General features: G+C 41.7%; 1 protein-coding gene across 5 annotated transcripts in view; it reads right to left on the reverse strand.

The window, feature by feature from the left end:
- Positions 1–4,013: 4,013 nt before the first annotated feature.
- Positions 4,014–23,098, reverse strand: part of TAF1 (TATA-box binding protein associated factor 1) — a 95,512-nt gene continuing 76,427 nt past the window's right edge. The window contains exons 33-39 of one of the 5 annotated variants that reach the window (XM_021718998.1): positions 16,218–16,285; positions 15,829–15,945; positions 11,695–11,811; positions 10,792–10,890; positions 10,355–10,511; positions 8,435–8,612; positions 4,014–5,901 (exon numbers count right to left, since the gene is read on the reverse strand). In XM_021718998.1, coding sequence (XP_021574673.1) covers positions 5,682–5,901; positions 8,435–8,612; positions 10,355–10,511; positions 10,792–10,890; positions 11,695–11,811; positions 15,829–15,945; positions 16,218–16,285 — 956 coding nt within the window. In that variant the 3' untranslated portion in view covers positions 4,014–5,681. Of the gene's footprint in view, positions 5,902–7,968; positions 8,613–10,354; positions 10,512–10,791; positions 10,891–11,685; positions 11,812–15,673; positions 15,680–15,828; positions 15,946–16,217; positions 16,286–23,098 lie in introns of those variants that run through there. The other 4 variants (XM_021718999.1, XM_008070915.2, XR_002482708.1 and 1 more) reach the window with 4 other exon arrangements.

Below are 23,098 nucleotides of genomic sequence, written 5' to 3' on the forward strand. Positions count from 1 at the left end.
TGTAGAGATGAGGTCTCGCCAAGTTGCCCAGGTGGGTCTCGAACCCGCGGGCTCAGGCAATCCACTCATGGGAGATGTTAATCTTAATGTCTTGTGATTCACCCAGGGTTCTGGGAAAGGATTATTGTCGTGCACGAGCTCGAGGTGATCAGAGAAACTCCATTTTGGGCTCTGTCCTTTCAAATCCCTAAGAACCTAGAACTGCAAATGAAGCTTAAACTACCAATAGAAAAAAATCTTGACTATTTTCACACTAATTTGGAAATACAAACCTGAGGTTACCTTCTCAGGCTCTACCCCATTCCCATGAAATGTTTCCCACTACTCTTAGGACAATGACAAAACTTTTTTTTTTTTTGAGTAGGCATCTCACTCTGTTGCCCAGGCTGGAAAGCAGTAGCATGCTCACTGCCACCGCAGCCTTGACTTGCTGGGCTCAAGAGATCCTTCTACCTCAGCCTTCCAAGTAGTTGGAACTAAAGGCACATGCCACCATACCCGGCTAATTTTTTTTTTGTTTGAGTTGGCGTCTCACTCTGTTGCCCAGGCTGGAGGGTAGTGGCATGCTCATGGCCACTGCAGCCTTGACCTGCTGGGCTCAGGTGATCCTTCCACCTCAGCCTTCCAAGTAGCTGTAACCATAGGCACATGCCACCATGCCTGGCTAATTTTTTGATTTATTGTAGAGATGAAGGTCTTGCCAAGTTGCCCAGGCTGGTCTTGAACCCATGGGCTCAAGCAATCTTCTGCCCCCACCTCCCAAAATGCTAGGATTATAGGCATGAGCTACTGCACCCAACCACCATATGTATTTTATCATTTCATTTGTCACACTCTTGGATGAATTTGTTCAACACTAACTGTGAGTTATATTCATAGCACCCAGCACCTACCTGTGCTTGGTACAGAGTAGTCAAGAAAGGGGTTTTTTGTTCGTTTTTATTTTTGTTTGAGTCAGAGTCTCACTCTGTCGCCCAGGTTGGAGTACAGAGGCACACTCACGGCCACCGCAGCCTGGACCTGCTGGTTCAGGTGATCCTTCCGCCTCAAGCCTTCCAAGTAGCTGGAACCACAGACATGCACCACCACACCCGGCTACTTTTTTTTACTTACTATAGAGACAAGTTCTCACCATGTTGCTCAGGCTGGTTGGTCTTGAACCCCTGAGCTAAGGCAATCCTCTCACCTCCGCCACCAAAGTGCTGGGATTATAGGTGTGAGCCACAGTGCCCAGTCTTAAGAAAGGGTATTGACATGAAATGAAACCCACCAACCTAGCTCTTGTAATCAGGTCTTCACCCTAGACTACTTTACCCTCTCTGCTTCTGTATCCTGACAGACATGGTGTTGCTAGTACCTCTGGAGAAAAATCACACAATAAATTGGTACCACTCAAAATTTTCTTTTTTTTATTTCTGAGTTAGGGTCTTATGCTGTCACCCAGGCTGGAATGCAGTGGCTCATGGCTCACCGCAGTCTCGGCCTCTTGGGTTCAAACAATCCTCCTGCCTCAGCCTCCCAAGTCACTGGAACTACAGGCATGTAACCACCATGCCCAGCTAATTTTTTGATTGAGATGAGGTCTCACTAAATTGTCCAGGCTGATCCCATAATCCTGGGCTCAAGCAGTCATTTCACCTTGTCCTCCAAAGTGCTAGGATTACAGAGATGAGCCACCTCACCTGGCCCCATTTAAAATTAATGGTCTTTAACCTCACTTGTACATTAAATATTCAGTAAAATTAGCTAATATTCCCTCCTGTCTTCAAACTTCCTTCCAACAATTCTCTTGCTTTCTTCCCCTAAGACTATGTAAACATATTTTACCTTAAGACTCCCATTTTTATTCTTCACAACCTAGCTTCTTGAGAGTAGTCTATGATCTCAATCATCACTTCCTCACTTTCCATTTGTTCCTCAACCCGCTGCTGGTAGGATTCCAGTCTCACTACTCTGGTAAAACTGCTTTTGCTAGCTCAGGTCACTAGGGACCTGTTAGTTTCCAAGTCCAAATGCTCCCTCTTGGGCCTGATTTTATTTTACTTCTTTATAGTAAATGTGTTGTCTGTTTTTCCTTAAAACTCCTTCCTTGGTTGAAAAATTCCATCCTCCATGCTCTTCTGACTCTACACATGCTTCGTGGATGATCTCACCTACTACCAAGGTTGCACAACTCCTAAACTCTATACCTATCATATTTCAAACTTACATGCTCCAAACCGAGCTTAGCTGTTTCCCCTTTCACCCTCAACCTGTTCAGTGAATGGTATCACCATTTACCCAGCCACCTAAATCAGAAACCTAGGTTCCACTCTTTTCATTATTCAGTCACCAAGATATACCTCTCATTCCATTACTGCCAATGTCTCAGTCACAGTTTAGGTCTCCATCATCTCTTATCTGGCATCATTCCTTTCCACTCTGTTTTCATACTGCTGGCAGAGTGATGGCATGAAAATGAACATTTGGTTCTGAGCTTATTATCACTAAACTACATATGTTCCCTACATTCCAACCATTTGTAACTACTTGTAGTTCTACGAACATGTTTTTTTATGCTCCTAAGCATTCTATTCCTTCTGTTTAGAATGTCCTCCCAGCCCCAACTTCTGTAACTGGTAAATTCCTCCCAACTCTTCATGATTTTCTTTTTTTTTTTTTTGAGTCGGAGTCTCACTCTGTTGCCCAGGCTGGAGTACAGTGGCACACTCATGGCCACCACAGCCTCAACATGCTGGTCTCAGGCGATTCTTCCGCCTCAGCCTTCCAAGTAGCTGGAACTACAGGCGTGTGCTATCACACCTGGTTTATTTTTTGATTTATTGTAGAGACAAGGTTTCACCAAGTTGCCCAGGCTGGTCTCAAACCCCTGAGCTCAGGCAATCCTCTCACATTGGCCTCCCAAAGTGCTGGGATTACTTGCTTGAGTCACTGCGCACAGCCAATTTTTTTGAGTCTGTTGCCGAGGTTGGAGTATAGTGGCATGCTCACAGCCACTGCAGCCTGGACCTGCTGGGCTCAGGTGATCCTTCTGCCTCAGTCTTCCAAGTAGCTGGAACTACAGATGTGAGCCACCATGCCCGGCTAATTGTTTTGATTTATTGTAGAGACGAGGTCTCACCAAGTTGTCCAGGCTAGTCCTAAACCCATGAGCTCAGGCAATCCTCTCACCTCGGCCTCTCAAAGTGCTAGGATTACAGGCTTGAGTCACCACGTCTCCAGCCTTCTTCATGCTTTTCTTAAGGGTCTCCTCTGTGAAGCTTTCCTGTACTTACTCCATAAGCAAACTTGAGAGTTCCTCTTACCACAGAATCTTGTAAATAATTATTTATTGCAATGATCACTTAAAAACGTATCTATTTATATATCTCTCTCTCATCTAGACCCTAAGTTCCCTGCAATCAGAGACTATATCTTACTTTTGTATGAGCATCTGACAGACTACATGATAAAAACAGGTGGCCTGCTGGATGCAGTGGCTCAAGCCTGTAATCCCAGCACTTTGGGAGGCCAAGGTGAGGACTGCCTGAGACCAGGGGTTTGAGACCAGCCTGGGCAACTTGGTGAGACCTCATCTCTACAATAAAACAAAAAATAAGCCAGGCGTTAACGTGCCTGTAGTTCCAGTTACTTGCAAGGCTGAGGCAGAAGGATTGCCCGAGTCCAGCAGGTCAAGGCTGCAGTGGCCGTGAGCATGCCACTGCACTCCAGGCTGGGCAACAAAGTGAGGCTTCAACTCAAAAACAAAAAAGCAGGTGGCTTGATAAATGTTAACATGAACGAATGAATACCATGTACCCATCCGATCTCCCAAACCAAAATTCTGGAAGCCATATTCTATCTCTCCTTCTCCACCCCTAAGTGTCAAGTCCTGTTGATTCTATTCCCTAAAGACCTCTCAAATCCATTCCCCTTCTCCTCATCCCAATGCCACAGCTCTAGTTTGGGCTCCATTTCCCCTTACTTGAACTAGACTTGCTCCCCTCCAAACCATTCTCCACACTACTGCTGGAATTTTTTAAAAAATTTATTACAAAAATATTACATACTTGTAAAAAATTCAAACAATACAGAAAAGCACAGTATCTCACCCAGTATACAAACACATAAACCCCTTCCCCTCCAATCCCATCTCCCAGAGATTACCATTGTGAACAGTTTAAGGTATATCCTTTCAGACCTTTTCCTTTCCATACACAAGTATATATTAAACACATATAAAAATACACACATGGGTTTGTCTTTTACAAGCATGGAATCACACATGCCTGTTACATGCAATTTTTCAATTACTTTCTTCATTCATTCAATATACGGAAAATTTCTAAAACACAAATCTGATTCTATCACTCCTCCAGAGCTCATTTCCCATAATATAAAATTCACACTCATTAGCATCAAATGCAAATCTCTTGATGATATGCTTCCTGCCCGTCTTTCAGTATCATCTCTAACCATTCCAGCATTAAAGGACTGGAACATAAACCACCTTAAATCCTTTCTGGAACAAGGCAGGCACAAACAAACAAACAAACAAAGTAGGAACACACTCTGCCATTTCTAGACTTTGGCCTTTTCACTTCATGTTACACTCCTGAACTTTTCCATCTGGCAAGCGTCTACTAATTTTTCAATAATCAGCTTAAAAATTACTTCTAGGAAGACTTTCCTGACTTTTTTCAGACATGATCACTCCTCTATTTTCCCCTATACTTTATAGCTAGCTTCTTAATTGCACTTATCTCACAGTACTATAACGATTAATGAACATATTTTGAATTTTGAATTCCACCCCCCCTCCAACTTGATGGTGAGCTCTTTGGGTAAAAGGAAAGTGTCTTATTTACCTTTGCATCCCAAGGATCTGATAGAGTGCTTATCATGAAGCAGATACTCAGTAACACATCTGTTGCGGATTTTTTTATTCTAGAAACATTTACTGAGTACTTAGTATGCACAGAACCACATCCTAAGCATGAAAAGAAACAGAAGACACAGTCTTTGACCTAAGGAACTTACCGTTTTCCCACCATTTCCCCTGGGGGGGTGGGGAGGAGTGGAACACATTTACATGGCAACATGTCATTTCTGATATATAGGCTGTTTCAAAGTTCATAGTCGTATGCCTCAAATCCATTTAGGAACAGGCATTATATAATCAAATAAATAATAAAATAACAGACGGTTTGTCTAATAGGTTTGAGTGTGGCACACAGTCTACCAGGATCCAGTTCTCTGTCCCTGCAGGGGGGCTCTCATCTATTCCAGTCGCAAATTAGAAAACTGAGATGATACCACACTTGGGAAAATTTCTAATACATCAGGAGGACATAAAGTTATTAGTCCTTTCATAATTTCTCCTCCTTCCCCAGGGAAAAATTATACCAAGAGCAATAAATGAAGTTAAAGGAGGGCACAGGAGAAGAATGAATTTGCTCTCTTTTTGATAGTGGTAAGGGGATGGGGGTTGCTTTGTTTTAAATCAAAGGGTGACATTGCCCCAGAAAAATCAGGATAGGTGATTTATTATCATTTACTTACTATTTTGTTTTAAAGGCTAAGGTGTTAGTTAATCTGGTGATTTCAGGATCAGACACTGTACAAATATAAACAAATTAGGGAAAGGTCAACACCTAGGCTAGAGAACAGGCAAGGCTGACCAAGGAGGCCCAAAGGAAGCCTCATTCATCAGAGTCCAAGTCACTGTCTCCAGCAATGGAGTGGAAATCCTCACTGTCCTCCTCGTCCTCTGACAGGTGGACCTGGCTTAGTACACTCGGCCCAGAGCGCTGCTCTTCCTCCTCATCTTCTTCCTCCTCTGATACCTCATACCCACCGATGCTGCTGAAGCTTGTGTCTTGGGTGTTCGACTTGGGATCAGGCTCCTCATAGCTCCCATAACTGAGAAGAGAAATATGTCATCTCTCAAGCTCGGGCACCATCTTCTAGCTGACCATTCCCACTCTCAGTGCCATCAAGGGATCAGCCCATCTCACCTCCCCTGGACACTAAAGTGACTGGTTCTGGACTGTTCTATATGTCCCTGAGAGAAAAATGATCCTGTTCAAAAACATCAACTTGCCAACTTCATATACACAAGAACTGGAATGAAATAACCTCCCCTATACCTAAACAACGCATACTGCCAGCTTACATGAACATAAATGCTCTGACAGCTTCATGATTTCATCTACCACTTACAGTATCCAATTAGTCAAAAGTCCTGAAGAATTTCTCTTCAATTAAATCTTGTCTCTACCCTTCATTACCATCCCTACTCTGCCTGTTGTGTCTTAAGTCCTTGTTATCTCTGACCTGCACTACTGAAATATGTCTTCATGCCTCCAGTCTTGTTTCCTCCAATTACTTCTTCACACTTCTGCCAGAGTGCTCTTTATTTTTTGTTTGTTTGTTTATTCTTATTTTACTTGAAAAAAAAATCACATAAGTAATGCATGATCACTTGTTAAAAAAAATTAGAACATACACCAGAAAAAAAGAAAAAAAAATCACCAATAACTCCACCATCCAGAGATAATGTTTGGTATATGACCTTCCAAATTTTTTTCTATGCACTTTAGATGCTTAAACATTTTTTTTATTTACAAAATTGGATACTCTACATACTCTCCAGGAGTCTGCTTTTTTTACTAATGATTATAACGAACATCTTTCTGTGTCAATAAACACATGTTTATAGCATAAATTTTTCACTTTATTTTTTTTCCTTTTTTTTAATTTTAAAGATGTGGGGTACAATTCGTAATTTTAATAGCTGCATGATAGTCCGCCATATGGCTGTAACATGATTTAACAGTCTCTCACTAGGACATTTAGGTTGTCTCCAATTTTTCCACTATTAGAAACAATGCTGTGATAAACACCCTTATACAAACATTTTGATGAAAGTGTTTAATTATTCCCATAGAAAAATCTCCTAGATATGGCATTTTTGGACTAAAGGGATGCATATTAAAAAATTTTTTATTTATAATGATAAACTGCTATACCCTTCTCCCACCCAACCCCATTTTATCAATTTATATTACCACCAGTAATTTGAGAATGTCTTCTTCCTCATGCCTTTTCCAACACTGAGCATTTTCATTTTAATCTTCACCAATTCGATAGGTAAAAAATTGTACTTCATTGTTTTACTGCATTTCTTTGATTATTAGGGAAGTTACCTTTTCATATCATTTATTTATCATTTATTTTGTGAATTATTAGTTCATGCCTTTTGCCCATTTTTCTTTTGGGGCACAGAGCAATATTTTTACAATATAAATCTGATCATACTATTATCATTCGATACCTGCTCAAAACTTTCGGGTCCTTCATGATTTGGTTCTTGACTATCTCTTTAAATCGTTTCTACTACATGAATCATCTTACATGATCTTACATGGATCAATCAAAAGCTCCAGTCACAGTAAGTGATGTGTTCTCTAAAAGTATTTCATGCCTCTGTATCTTCACACCTGCTGCTCCTGATATCTGGAATGCCCTTTGCTCTCTTCTTCATCTAGCTAATTCCTATTCATATTTGGCTCATTTTCCTTCTCTAACCAGCCCCCCTCCCCCACCTCTACCCAAGTCCAGAAAAACCCTGTGGTTGTCTGTCATAGCACTTTTCATATTACACTGATTGCCTGTTTACTGTTTTAGGTTTCCTGCTAGACTGAACTCCTTGAATGAAGGGACGACAGCTTAGTTGTTTTTGTAGGTATGATAAATATTTGCTGAAATAAAAAAGTGCTAGCTGGCTACATGTATCGTATGTACATTAAATCCAACATGTCCAAAGAGAAACACAAATCCATTTCCCTCCCCTTTCCTACCCAATCTAATACCTGTTCTTCCTCTTTCATATCTCAATGACATTCCATTCATTATTTATCTGACCTCCTTACCTCTTAAATCCAATTGATCTTCATTGTAAATAGCTCTTGAACATGTCCCTTCATTTTTCCCTGCTCCTGACAGATCCCTGTTGATATCCTCATCATCTGTCTCACTTTATCCTAACAGTTAGATCTCCCCATCCACTGCCACAATATCTACTTGATAAACTCCTATTCATCCTTTAAGCCCAGTTCAAATGTTCTCTCATCTGTGAAACTTTCCCAGATAGCTCCAAGAAAAGTAAGACACTCCCTCCTCAATGGTGCCTTGGCACTTTGTCTCACTTATGCTATAGCACTTATCACAATTTATTTGCAATAATTTGTGTCAGTCTCTTCCATCAGACTGTAAGCTCTTCAAGGGCAGGATATGTCTTGCTCCTCTGTGTATCCCCAAGGCCTAGCACAGTGCCTGGCCCTAGTAGGTGCTCAGGAAATGTTTGATGGATGAAAGTAATCTAATGCTGGGCCCTTTTACATCATAGCTGGGCAATGATGCCATAGCCCTGTAGTATGTTGCTGCTGATTACCTGATGTTGCTATCCTCCAAACCACGAGAAGCCTCCCCACCGTCTCCCTCATAGGACATCATACTTTCTTCATTTTCCATGCCCATCCTTGTGTTCTCCTGAAGCATGCGGGGTTGTTTGGGTCTTATTCCACCAGATCCCACATCAGAGTCACTTCCGCTTTCACTCAGCTGGATAGCTAAAAAGAGACAGATTCTCGTTGATCAAGAGGAGATAAACTTCACAGAATTAACATCTTTAGTTTAGTATTCCAAAACTAGTCACTCTCACACATACACAGGCATCTTGCCTATACTCACCTCAATGGCCTCCTTTTATAACTGCCTAGGATTAACAGTATCAAAATCTACAGTTTATAAACTGAATCCAAATAACAATTTCCTTTCTCCATCTCAGTCTAATCTTCTCTTTTTTTGCTATCATCTCCTTCCTCCTATACTTTCCCCTGCCATTGCCATTAATCCACATAGCATCTCCAAACAGGATCCTTTTTCTTAATTTTCCTTCTTTGTCTTATTTTTTTTTGAGCTGGAGTCTCACTATTGCCCAGGCTGGAATGCAGTGGCATGCTCACGGCCACCGCAGCCTCGACCTGCTGGGTTCGGGCAATCTTTCTGCCTCAGCCCTCCAAGTAGCCAGAGCTACAGACACACGCTATCATGCCTGGCTAAATTTTTGAATTTTCCTTCCTTCTTGCCACACATAACATTTCTCATTTTTATCCTCATCATCTGTCTCACTTTATCCTAACAGTTAGATCTCCCCATCCACTGCCACAATATCTACTTGATAAACTCCTATTCATCCTTTAAGCCCAGTTCAAATGTTCTCTCATCTGTGAAACTTTCCCAGATAGCTCCAAGAAAAGTAAGACACTCCCTCCTCAATGGTGCCTTGGCACTTTGTCTCACTTATGCTATAGCACTTATCACAATTTATTTGCAATAATTTGTGTCAGTCTCTTCCATCAGACTGTAAGCTCTTCAAGGGCAGGATATGTCTTGCTCCTCTGTGTATCCCCAAGGCCTAGCACAGTGCCTGGCCCTAGTAGGTGCCAGTAAGTATCCAAATCAAAGCTGTTACTTAGGCATTGCCTTGCCTTTTTTTAATGAGTTGGAATCTCACTCTGTCACCTAGGCTAGAGTGCTGTGGCATGCTCACAGTCACCCCAGCTTCGACCTGCTAGGCTCTAGCGATCCTTCTGCCTCAGTCTTCCAGATAGCCATAACCACAGGCGCATGCTACCACTCCCAGCTAATTTTTGATTTATTGTAGAGATGAGGTCTCACCAAGTTGCCCAGGCTGGTCTCAAACCTGCGGGCTCAGGCAATCATTCGCCTTGGCCTCCCAAAGTGCTGGGATTACAGGCTGGGCCACCGAGCCCGGCCTTTTTTTTTTTTAGTTGGAGTCTCACTCTGTCACCTAGGCTAGAGTGCAGTGGCATGCTCACAGCCATCACAGCCTCAACCTGATGGGATCAGGTGATCCTTTTGCCTCAGCCTTCCAAGTAGCTGGAACCACAGGCGTGCGCTACCATGCCCAGCTAATTTTTTTATTTATTGTAGAGACAAAGTCTTGCCAAGTTGCCCAGGACAGTCTTGAACCCCTGGGCTCCAGCACTCCTCTCACCTCCACCTCCCAAAGTGCTGGGATTACAGGCATGAGCCACTGCGCCTGGCTTGGGCATTGCGTTTTCTACTGTAGTCTTCTGCACCTCCTGCATTGTGTTTCTTTACTTCCTCTAAGGCTAGTAAATATAATCATCCTATGAGTGAGTGCTTAGTACTCTCGGGTCTATTAACGGGCCTTCAATAAAGGAGGCAGTTTCTGATAAAAACATATGTGGCCAAGAGCTTCCTATCCAGTCCTGAAGGTGCTATGGTAAGCTATAAAGGAACAGAATCAATAGTCAAGACTTACCAGAGAATGGATTATCTCCTTCTTCATCACTCCCAGCATCTTCCTCATCATCTTCTCCTTCAGACATAAGCAAATCCTCATAAAGGACACTGGCTTGAGGTTGTTGCACAGCTCCTTCCTCTTCATCTGCAAGATCACCATCTCCATCTTCACCTTCCTGAATGAGACCAACTGGGGGTTAAAATCCCATCAACTGACCCACTAAGAGACCAGAAGCCACCACAAATCATCCCGCCACCCCCCACTTGCTGCCTCACAAGAAGTTAAGTATTTTTGGTGGATAGACTTGTATAGTTGGTTCCAAGGATTAAAATCAGATTGGTGCTCACTATGGAGACCCTCTGACATCATCTTGGGATTTGGCCTGCCCTGTACTGATGGGGCTCCTATCATGTAAGGGTATAATGTAACCATAAGCTTTCTGTAAGCATACTCACTGGGGCTGGAGTCTTAGGTTTACCATCCTCCTCATCATCATACCCTTCAATATCTACATCAGAGTCTTCCTCGCCCAGCCTACCTCGGCCCTGGTGCATCTGAGTAAGGAACACAAATAGCACATCATTGAGGGACGTGCCTATAGGAGGAGTTAACCAAGGGCTCTCACCCAGAACAGATGCTCATCCCTGATATCCCAGCCAACTCCACTGCTAGTGGAGGCTGTTTACAGAGCTCAAGGCATGTGCATTTCCCCCCATTCTTTGGAAAGCATGGCCAGGGTAAAAAACCCAAAGAACAGGAAGGTCCTTAGTCTACTCTTACTGTATCATCACAAAAAGACTCTCCCTTTCTCACCCAAGCTTTCCTTATAGCTTGTGCTAGACACTCGGGGATAAAAAAATCCTCCTGGGCTTTACACTTTCTAGTAGAACCCTGACTGAGAATAGCAACAGGATTTCTGGCTTTAGACAAGAGTATCCTGATACCGCTAGAAAAGGCCAATTTTTAAAATTTAATTTTATAAATAATTTTAATTGAGATTATAACATACATATAGTAAAGTAGCAGGTCAATCACTTTGAACTGTCTCTGAATGCAGTTGGTTTTTCTAGTCACCTGTCAGGATACTCTGATGCCTCATATACTTTTTTTACACTTGTGCCTTCCCTAAAGTCCTGCTGCGCCTAACTCTGTCCATGGGGACAGAAAGAAGACAAAGCCAGTCATGTGACCTGCCACCATCCCACCTTGAAATCCTATGTCTAAGCCTTTATTCCCAGGGCCAAGGGGCCCAGCCATCCTTGACATTTGCCACATATTGCCACCACCACTTCCCCACCCTCATCTTGAGGCACACTACCAATCTCACAAAGAGAAAAAGAACATCCTACCTGTGTTACCTGCTTTTCTGGAGTGGCAGTGGGAATATCCAGGACAGACATATTGCTCTCATCTTGAAATACAGAGGCATCTCGAGACATACTGAGGGATGTGTTGGTATCATACAAATCAGGAGGCTGTGGCACAAAACATACAACTTAGCTTCTATCTAGGAAAGGGAAAAGAAATACAGATAACTGCCCTTTAGAGCATTCACTGCAGAAAAAGGACATGCAGAGCAATTCAGTTAAAGAGAAAATATAGCTTGGCACAGCTTTATGGGCAAGTTTTTGGGAATCTTACAAATGTTTCCTATTCTAGCAGACAGGTACCTGATATATGTGATCAGAGCCTGAAGCAGAAATGCATCAAAGCTATAGGACAATTTTATTCCCTAATAACCTTTCAGGTCAATAATCTCATTTTATCTAAGCCATGTCTTATTGTTTGTGGGTCCAGGGTTTCATATCAGTGCTATTTTGATTGTCTGATTTAGAAGAAATGGGATATAGGAACTTTAATTCCAAAAAGAGCAGGTTTTTTTTCATAATGCTTTGATAGTTTATAAGCTATGAAATGGGATAAAGAATTTCAACGGAATTCTAAAAAAGGAAATGGGATAAAGGAATTTCAATTCCAAAAAGAGCATGGAATGCTTTGATAGTTTATAAACTCATCAAAGGATACTATGAAGCAAAATGACATGGTGAAAAACCATGGGTTTTGAAGTAAACTGCCCTGGGTTTGAGTCCTCACTCCAACACCTGCTAGCTGAGTAATTTTAACAAATTACTGAACATTTCTTTTTTTTTTGAGTTGGAGTCTCACTCTGTCACCCAGACTGGAGTGCAGTGGCCACTCCCGGCCACCGCAGCCTCAACCTACTGGGCTCCAGCGATCCTTCCGCCTCAGCCTTCCAAGTAGCTGGAACTACAGGCGTGTGCTACCACGCCCGGCTCATTTTTGATTTATTGTAGAGATGAGGTCTCGCCAAGTTGCCCAGGTGGGTCTTGAACCCGCGGGCTCAGGCAATTCACTCACCTCAGCCTCCTAAAGGCGGGGGATTACAGGCTGAGCCACCGAGCCCGGCTTACTGAACATTTCTAAGGTTTGGTTTCCTCAACTATAAAACATGGATGATGATGTCTACTTCACAGGGTTGTTGTGAGGATCCTGTGACCAATTTCATTTTAAAAGTGTGTACATAAATACAAACACATATACCACAGATATCAAAGAAATACATCAAAATATTCACAGTGATTGATGTTCTTTCTGAGTGGTGAAATTGATTATAGGTAACTTATTTCGTTTGTATTTTCTAATTTTTCCCAATTAACATTTTTGTTTTTTGAGTCAGAGTCTCACTCTGGCACCCAGGCTGGAGTGCAGTGGTATGCTTATCAATGGCCACTGCAGCCTTGAGCTGCTAGGCTCAGGTGATCCTTCTGCCTCAGCCTGCCAAGTAGCTGGAACAACAGACATGTACCACTGTGCCGGGCTAATTTTTTTGATTTATTGTAGAGACAAGGTCTCACCAAGTTGCCCAGGCTGGTTTGCCCTCAGGCAATCCTCTTGTTTCCCAAAGTGCTGGGATTACAGGCGTGAGCCACCATACCCAGTCCACATTGTGCTTTTTTAAAAAAGCAAACAAGCAAGCAAGACTGACTGAGAAGAGGGTTTTGGAGAATTAGAGGCAAAACAGAATTCAAAGCATTACAGAGCAGAGAAACCAGTGTAAAACAGAAGAAGGGAACATTAAGGGAATAAAATTTTGGCAAAATCTTAACGCATAGTGTGGGAAACTGCGAAGTAAATGGTTTTAGATCAAGTTTTTTTTTTTTTTAAGAAAGGGGGTCTTGCTCTTTCACCCAAGCTTGAGTGCAGTGGTAGGATCATAGCTCACTGCAGCTATGACCTCCTGGGCTCAAGGGATCCTCCTGCCCCAGCCTGCTGACTAGCTAGGATTACAGGCACACATCACCAGGCCCAGCTTAGATAGAATGTTAAGCTGAGTGGATGATGTAATGCAAACTAGGTGGACATAGTTGAGTGCAAACATGTTACTGACTTCCACCATTTAGAAGTTGAAAGTAAGGCACTATCATGCTTCTATACAAGTTAAACTTCAACTTCTTCAAACACTCCTTCATAACATTTCTAAGTTTGAAAGTAGCTATGAGTAAGGAGTCATTCATGGGCATTTCCCTCAGGTTAAGAAATGATTTGGGCTTACTATCTTTAAACTGTGTCCTTTTTTTTTTTTTTAGTTGTAGTGTCACTCTGTCATCCAGGCTGGAATGCAATGGCATGTTCACAACCACTGCAGCCTCGACCTGCTGGGTTCAGGCGATCCTTCAGCCTCAGCCATTCAAGTAGCTGGAACTATAGACATGTGCCACCACGCCCAGCTAATTTTTTTTATTTATTGTAGAGATGAGGTCTTGCCAAGTTGCCCAGGTTGGTCTTGAATCTTTGGGCTCAGGCAATCCTCTCACCTCTGCCTCTGAAAGTGCCGGGATTACAGGTGTGAGCCACCATGCCCAGCTAAACTGTGTATTGATGAATAAAGGGAATGATGAAAAAGTAAATAAACAATGAAGCAGTGCTATCAACGCTACTCCTCATAGGAAATCCTCTAAATGTACCAAATAATAGCTGGTGCCCAAGAGGGAGAATAGCTAACAGGTTTTCCCTCAGTCATTTGAAGGTGTGTGAAAGAGGTAGGAAAGAAAGGAAAACGACTTTTGACTCACCAAAGGACTAGGCTTATGAGCAAACCATGTATCACTCAGTGGCTAGACTCTCTTGGGGAATGATGGCTACTGCCCAGGCTGTAACTTACCAGAAAGTACCTTGTGGAAGCTGTGGGCCTATAGAAAATAGGGCCTTTCTGGGCAAAATCACTCACCCAAGCCCCCTTGACCCAATCTGCCCACACATTCCAAGAGCCTTTCCTTGTTCTGGACCTTGAAGTATCTGAGGGTTCTTTATACCTGGCCCCTCAGTAACCTAGGTTTTGAGATGAAAGAGAGAGTAAAAGATAGATAGGGAAAGTGCGTGAATGAAATATAGAGACAGTAATATTCCAACAGAGATCACAATAGGTTGGCATTATCAGTTCAGAATGAAACCTGGGTAGAATGAAAAAAATTTTTCCTGTGGGAATTGGGAAAGTTCTGCATTAAAATACTTGGTTAAATTTCAAAGGATCCCAAAGAACTTTATAGACAACTTTCATATGGAGAAGGAAACAAACTTTTACTGAATGTTACTATATGCCAAATTAATTCATTTACTGTTTACAACAATCTTGAAAAGTAGATTTTAGAGAAAAGAAAACTGAGTGAGAAAGGTTAATTTCCCAAGATCATAAAGCTAGACAGCAGCAGAGCTAAGACTCAAACCCAGGTCTGTTTTATGTCAAACCTCATGTACTTTCCAGTCTGCCAGTATCTCCAATACAGAAACCAAGAACCAGTTATATTCTGTTAAGTCTTATTCTTCAAATATGCCAACCCTCTAAGAGTATAGTATAGAGAAAATATACTCTTAGTATATTCAAAGGTTCAGTCAGACTAGAAAGACAAAAAATGTCTTATTCATCCTGCTCTCCTGGTCTGTTGATATGTACATTCAGAATATTATAAATATTACTTGTCTTCATTTACTAGGAGGAGTCAATCCAAGGAAATAGGTGACATCAAAAGCTACACTGAAATACCTCTGAAGGAATAAGTAACCAGGTATCTATAAGGCATAGGAACAATGTGGCCCATGTCTGTAAGTAAGAATTTTACACTCTAGGGATGTCCCAGAGCATCAAAATTTATGGACAAGAAAACTCCAAACAGCCAGAGTATGCCTCTGGCTATAGTAATCAGGAATCTGGTATTCCTAAACACTGCCTAAAAAATTAAGGTCCCACCCCACTCATTCATCCCACAGCTGTCTCTTCTGGATTCAACAAGGCCACCAAGACCCATGGCCCTCACTCACCTTAGCCTTTGAGAAGACAAGAAAGCACACGAAAGGCATATGAAGAGGAAGGACAGAGAAGAATGGTATCTCAGTAAACAGATCTATTAACATGCTCCCAAATTCCCAAACCAATAAGACAACTATAAGAGGAGGTGCCTAGCCCTCAGACTCACCTGAGGTGTATAGGGCCCTGGGGTCATTGGGTCCAGGCTTTCTAATTCTGCTTCCTCCAAAGCTGCTTCTTTAGCTGTACAAATATCTTTCTCAAGTTGAGTCAAATGCTCATCATACTGAGAAAGAAAATCAACAAATTTAATTCAACATGTGTTTTAAGTACTGAGGATTCAAAAGTAAACAAACAAAAGTAATTGTGCCTTCATGGAGCTTTTATTCTAGTGGCAGGACACAAATGATAAAACAAATCACAGAAGGATGCAGAGTGACGGTAGGGGGACGTGATGTTACATTTTAAAATAGGATAGTCAGGGGAGGCTTCTCACTCAAGGGAACAGAAGGATTTCAGAAAGCTAGATCACAAGGGGACATCCACTTCACCACCTACCTCAGTCAATGTTTGGTAACAGACGTTCACAATCTCTTGAGCAGTCTTAGTATACTGACTCTCCGGCCCTAAAAATAAAAGGAGAAAGTGCCATTACCTTTGCAGACTTCAGTTTCAGAATTTTATATTCTGTTGTCAGCAGTGTGTTCCATTATCCTAGACCTAGAATAATCATGCTTCACATTTATTTATTTTTTAGTTGAAGACTCACTCTGTCACTTAGGCTGGAGTGCAGTGGCATGCTCATGGCCACTGTAGTCTCACCTGCTGGCATCAGGTGATCTTCCCACCTCAGTCTTCCAAGTAGCTGGAATTACAGGCATGTGCCACCACACCTGGCTAATTTTTTAATTTACTGTAGACATAAAGTCTTGCCATATTGTCCAGGCTGGTCTCGAACCCCTGGATTCAGGCAATCCTCTCACCTCTACCTCCCAAAGTGCTGGGATTATAGGCGTGAGCTATTGCGCCTGGCGCTTCATCTTTAACTTGGACTCTTGCTCTACTTTTATTTATCTTTATTATTATTATATTTTTTTCTGAGTTGGAGTCTCACTCTGTCGCCCATGCTGGAGTGCAGTAGTACAAACACAGCTACCACAGCCTCAACCAGCTGGTCTTAGGTGATCTTTCAGCCTCAGCCTTCCAAGAAGTGGGAACTAAAGGTGGGCAACATCATACCCAGTTAATTTTTTGATTTATTGTAGAAAAGAGGTCTCGCCAATTTGCCAAGGCTGGTCTCAAACCCCTGGGCTCAGGCTATCCTGAGCCTACCAAATTACTGGTATTACAGGCATGAGCTACCGCGCCTGGCTGGCTCTACTTTTAGAGGCAGAACATTCCAAACATATACAAAAACACACTAATATAATGAACTCTCCTATACTAATTAGCTTGTTTTTATGTTTTTGTTTTTGTTTTGTTTTTTAGTTGGAGTCTCATTCTGTCACCCAGACTAGAGTGCAGTAGCATGCTCCCAGTCACTGCAGCCTCGACCTGCTGGTCTCCTGCAATCCTTCCGCCTCAGCCTTTCAAGTAGCTGGAACTACAGGCGTGCGCTACCACACTCGGCTAATTTTTTTGATTTTATGAGGTGTCGCCAAGTTGCCCAGGTGGGTCTCAAACCCGTGGGATCAGGCAATCCACTCACCTCAGCCTCCCAAAGTAATTAGCTTGTTTTAATGATTATCAACACATGGCCAATCTTGTTTCATTTCTACTTCAACTTTTCAGACTCCTCCCAAATTATTTTGAAGTAAATTCCAACATCACATCATTTCATCCATAAATTGTTCAGTATTTGTTGCTAATGATGCTTTTAAAAATAATTATGTATGATATTATTATAATGGTAGATACATGTCATTATACATGTCAAAACCCACAGAATGTACAACACCAAAAATAAAACCCTATGTAAACCACGGACTTTGGGTAGTAATGGTGTGTCAATAAGTTCATCAACTGACACACTAAATGTACCACTCTGGTGCAGATGTTAATAGTTGGGGAGGTTATATGTATGTGGGTGGCAGGGGGTATATGAGAACTCCCTGTAATTTCTGCTCAATTTTGTCATGAATCTAAAACTGCTCTAAAAACAAACCAAGCCGGGCATGGTGGCTCACATCTGTAATCCCAGAACTTTGGAAGGTGGAGACAAGAAGATTGCCTGAGACCAGGGGTTCGAGACCAGTCTGGGCAACTTGACAAGACCTCGTCTCTACAATAAATAAAAAAATTAGCCAGGCGTGGTGGCATGCACCTGTGGTTCCAGCTACTTGGAAGGCTGAGGTGAAAGGATCGTCTGAGTCCAGCAGGTCGAGGCTGTGGTAGCCATAAGCGTGCCACTGCATTCCAGTCTAGGTGACAGAGTAAGACTACTACTCAAAAAAATAAAAAATAAAAACAAAACTAAAAACAAACCAACCGTATCACATCTATTAATTAATAATAATTCTTTAATATTACCAAATAGCCAGCCAATATTCAAATTTCCCAAATTATTTCATAAATGTTCTGTTACATTTGAATTCTTTGAATCATAACCCAAAGAAGGTCCACAAATTGCATTTGGCTGATATGCTCTTCAAGATATTTTCACCTATAAGGTGATTCATACAGTTCCCTATATGGTTTTAGTTACAAGAGGTGGTGGCCTGCAGGTCAATTCAGTTTTGTTTGGCCCACATAAAATTTGTTTGATTTATTGTAGAAAAGAGGTCTCATCAAGCTGCCAAGGCTGGTCTCAAAGCCCTGGGTTCAGGCTATCCTCTAGCATAAAGTTTCACAAAGTTCAGTTAGTGAAAATGGATTGAACTCTATAACCATATCTACTCTTCTGTATATGTTTTATTTCTCATATATATATATATATATATAGAGAGAGAGAGAGAGAGAGAGAGAGAGAGAGAGAGAGAGAGAGAGAGAGAGAGACAGATGTAGAGAGAGAGAGAGAGAGAGAGAGAGAGAGAGAGAGAGAGAATGAATGAGAATATATCGGTGTCTTACTCTGTCGCCCAGGCTGGAGTGCAGTGGCACACTCATGGCCACCTCAGCCTCACCTGCTGGGCTCAGGCAATCCTTCCTCCTCAGTCTTCCAAGTAGCTGGAACTATAGGTGCATGCCACCATGCCAGCTAATTTTTTGATTTATTGTAAAGACGAGGTCTTGCCAAGTTGCCCAGGCTGGTCTCGAACCCATGTGCTCATGTAATTCTCTTGTCTCTGTCTCCCAAAGTGCTGGGATTACAGGTGTGAGCCACTGTGCCCGGCAAGACATATATTTTAAATACTTAGTTGATACCATTTAACATTTTGGAGAATTCACATAGAAACCTAAATTGCCTGGCTTCTCTTTAAAGAAGAGAAGTTGAGTAGTAGTTGCTCCTTTTAGATAAGGCATGTATTTTCCAGGTTACCAAAGTCCATTCCAGGTCTACTTAATTCATTTATGTCGGGACTCTGAAGGCATCTGAGGGTTTTTTTGTGTTTTGTTTTGTTTTTTGAGTAGGACTCTCACTCTGTTGCCCAGGCTGGAGTGCAGTGACATGCTCACGGCCACCACAGCCTTGACTTGCTGCGCTCAGGTGATCCTTCTACCTCAGCCTTCCAAGTAGCTGGAACCACAGGCTTGCGCCACCACGCCCAGCTAATTTTTTTTTGTTAAATTTATTGTGGAGATGAGGTCTTACCATGTTGCCCAGGCTGGTCTCAAACACGTGAGCTCAGGCAATCCTCTTGCCTCTGCCTCCCGAAGCGCTGGGATTATAGTCATGAGCCACTTACGCCCAGCACATTTGAGTTTTTAATTCCTGCTTTAAACGCTTTACAATATTCTTTAGTATACTGTTCATTCACTTACTTATTCATTTGAGTGCCTTTTATATGCCAGGCATTAGAAATCATAGAAGTATAATATATATATCATATCCTCGAGAAGTTAATAGTGTAGCACAACAAGACTATAAACAAATAGGGCAAATAGCGAGACAGAACACAAACAAACAGGACAATACATACAGTGGCACAAAGAAGAAAGTGGCCAATTTTGGGAGATAAGAGAGGAAGAGGATTAGGAAAGGCTTCACAGACAAGGTGACTCCTGAATTAAACCTACTGTTTGTGAGGAAATCAAGAATTTAAAAAATACCGTATGGGTTTCAAATCATACTACAAAGCTGTAGTAACCAAAACAGCATGGTAGTGGTATAAAAACAGACACATAGACCAACAGAACAGATAGCCCAGAAATAAATCCACACACTTACAGCCAATTCATTTTCAACAAAGGCACCAAGAATATATACTGGGTTTTGATAGTCTCTTAATAAATAGTGCTAGGAAAACTGGATATCTACACGCAGAAGAATTAAACTAGACCCATACCCCTCACCATTTTCAAAAATCAACTCAAAATGGATTAAAGACTTAAATGTAAGAAGTGAAACTACGAAACTAGTTGGGGAAATGCTATAGGACAATGGTCTGGGAAAAGATTTTTGGGGTAAGATCTCAAAAGCACAGGCAACCAAAGCAAAAATAGACAAATGGAATTAAATCAAGCTAAAAAGTTTTTTCACAGCAAATGAAACATCAACAAAGCCCAGAGACAACCTGCATCAAGTGAACTGATATACTTCAATTTTACAGCTACATCTAGTGGCAGGCCTTAAGTCAGAATCCAACACACTTATTTCAGTCTGTGCATGACCCGCCCATTATTTTATTTACCACTTCCATCTGTACCTTTTTTAAAGGTAAACTGTATAATTATTTCATTATATATTACAACATAATAATAATAGAAATAAAATCCTCAATAAATGTCATGTGCTTGAATCATCCTGAAACCATCCCTCCCCCTTCCTCTCATCCATGGAAAAAAAAGTGGGCCTTCATACAAGCTGCCTGTGCCAAACACAAAGAAACCAGAAAGCAAACTAAGTCAATTATCAAGATATAACTGGAAAAAAATATTTGCAAACTATCCATTCAACAAGGGATTAATAACCAATAAGCAGGACATACACAAAACCCAAATAAATCAATAGCCAAAAAAAATCCAACAAATAATTCAATTAAAAAACGTGTAGAAGACCCGAATATACATTTCTCAAAAGAAGATAAACAAGTTGGGTGTGGTGGCTCATGCCTTAAATCCCAGCACTTTGGGAGGCCGAGGCGAGAGGACTGCCTGCCTGAGCTCAGGGGTTCAAGATCAGCCTGGGCAACTTGGCAAGACTTCATTTCTACAATAAATCAAAAAAATTAGCCAGGTGTGGTGGCACACACCTGTGATTCCAGATTCTTGGAAGGCTGAGGCAGAAGGATCGCCAGAGCCCAGCAGGTCAAGGCCCCAGCAACCATGTGTGTGCCACTGCACTCCAACCAGGAGTGAGACTGGATAAATAAATAAGATAAAGAAATGAACAATAGGTTTATGAAAAAATGCTCAAACTCAATAATCATCCGAGAAATGCAAATCAAAACCACAATGAGAGATCATCTCACCCCAGTTAGAATAGCTTTTTTTTTTTTTTTTTGGAGTCAAGAGTCTTACTCTATTGCCCAGGCTGGAATGCAGTGGCAAGCTCCAGGCCACTGCAGCCTTGACCTGCTGGACTCAGGCAACCCTTCCCCCTCAATCTTCCAAGTAGCTAGAACCACAGGCATGTGCCAACAAGACAAGGTCTCGCCAAGTTGGCCAGGCTGGTCTCGAACCCATGGACTCAGGCAATCCTCTCGCTTCCGCCTCCCAAAGTGCTGGGATTAGAGTCGTGAGCCACCATGCCCAGCTAGAATCACTTTTATCAAAAAGAAAAGAAACAACAGATACTGATGAGGATGTGAAAAAAGGGAAACCCTCATACATTGTTGGTGGGAGTGTAAAGTAGTACACATTGTTGGTGGGAGTGTAAAGTAGTACTGTTTTCATTATGGAAAACAGTATGGAAGTTCCTCAATATTCAACTACAAAGGATCCAACAATCCCACTGCTGAATATATAGCCAAAAGAAAGGAAATCAGTATACTGAAGAGATATATGCACTCTGTTTACTGCAACACTATTTACAATAGTCAAGATATGGAATCAACTTATGTATCCACCAACAGACAAATACATAAAGGAAATGTGCTATATATGTATACAACAGAATATTATTCAGCCATAAAAAAGAATGAAATCTTCTCATGTGCAGCAACATGGTTAAAATTATAGATTGTTATATTAAGAGAAAGAAGCCAGGCACAAAGATACAAATATTGCATGTTCTCATTCATACATAGGAGATAAAAACATGGATATCTCATGGAGATAGAGAGTAGAATGGTGATTACCAGAAGCTGGGAAGGGAACGGAAGGGATGGTTGAAACAGAAAGAATAAATTCTAATATTAGATAGCAGGGAAACTTTAGTCAACAATTGACCAGGCATGGTGACTCACACCTGTAATCCCAGTACTTTGGGAAGCAGAGGTGAGAGGACTGTCTGAGCCCACGGATTCAAGACCAGCCTAAGCAACTTGGCAAGACCTCACCTCTATAAGAAATCAAGAAAATTAGCTGGGTGTGGTGGCGCACACCTGTGATTCCAACTTCTTGGAAAGCTGAGGCAGAAGGATCAATTGAGACCAGCAAGTAAGGCTGTGGAAGCCACGAGTGTGCCACTGCACTCCAGACTAGGCAAGAGTAAGACTCTGACTCAAAAAAAAAAAAAAAAAAGTAAAACTGTGTTCTCACACAAGCTACTGGTACCAAACACAAATAAATCAGAAAGAAAACTAAGTCAATTATCAAGATATTTAGGATACATATAAATACAGCCAGAGATGGCTCACAATCAAGAATAGTTTGATAAGAAGGCTGCAACTCATGTTTTTGGAGTTCTGTTTTCCTGGGGTTACTGGTAGGTTGGTCCTCAAAATAGTGATGGGAGAGACAGACGCAAAAGTCATCAGAAAAGTTTTCATGCTGATGGTAATGCATGATGCAAGAGAATTTCAAGGCTGCTTACAGGTTATAGGACTCCTTCCTCCAACCAGTACAAGAGTTTCTCATAATATACTGGTTCTTCTACTTACAGGGACCTGCTATGTGGCTAAAATCTCAGTCTATAATTATAAATTCAGCCTTTATTCTACTTTAGTTTTGAAACCTAAACCAACCTCTCAATATCTCAATTTCCTCATTGTATGATACAAGGAAAAATAGTTTTATTCACTTGCAAAGTTTCTCTTACTTTTTTTTTTTTTTTTTGAGTTGGAGTCTCACTCAGTCGCCCAGACTGGAGTGCAGTGGCCTCTTCCAGCCACCGCAGCCTCGACCTGCTCGGCTCCGGTGATCCTTCCGCCTCACCCTTCCAAGTAGCTGGAACTACA

This window comes from Carlito syrichta, unplaced genomic scaffold, assembly GCF_000164805.1.
Source record: "Carlito syrichta isolate Samal-C Ts95f unplaced genomic scaffold, Tarsius_syrichta-2.0.1 Scaffold314054, whole genome shotgun sequence".
NCBI lineage: Eukaryota > Metazoa > Chordata > Mammalia > Primates > Tarsiidae > Carlito > Carlito syrichta.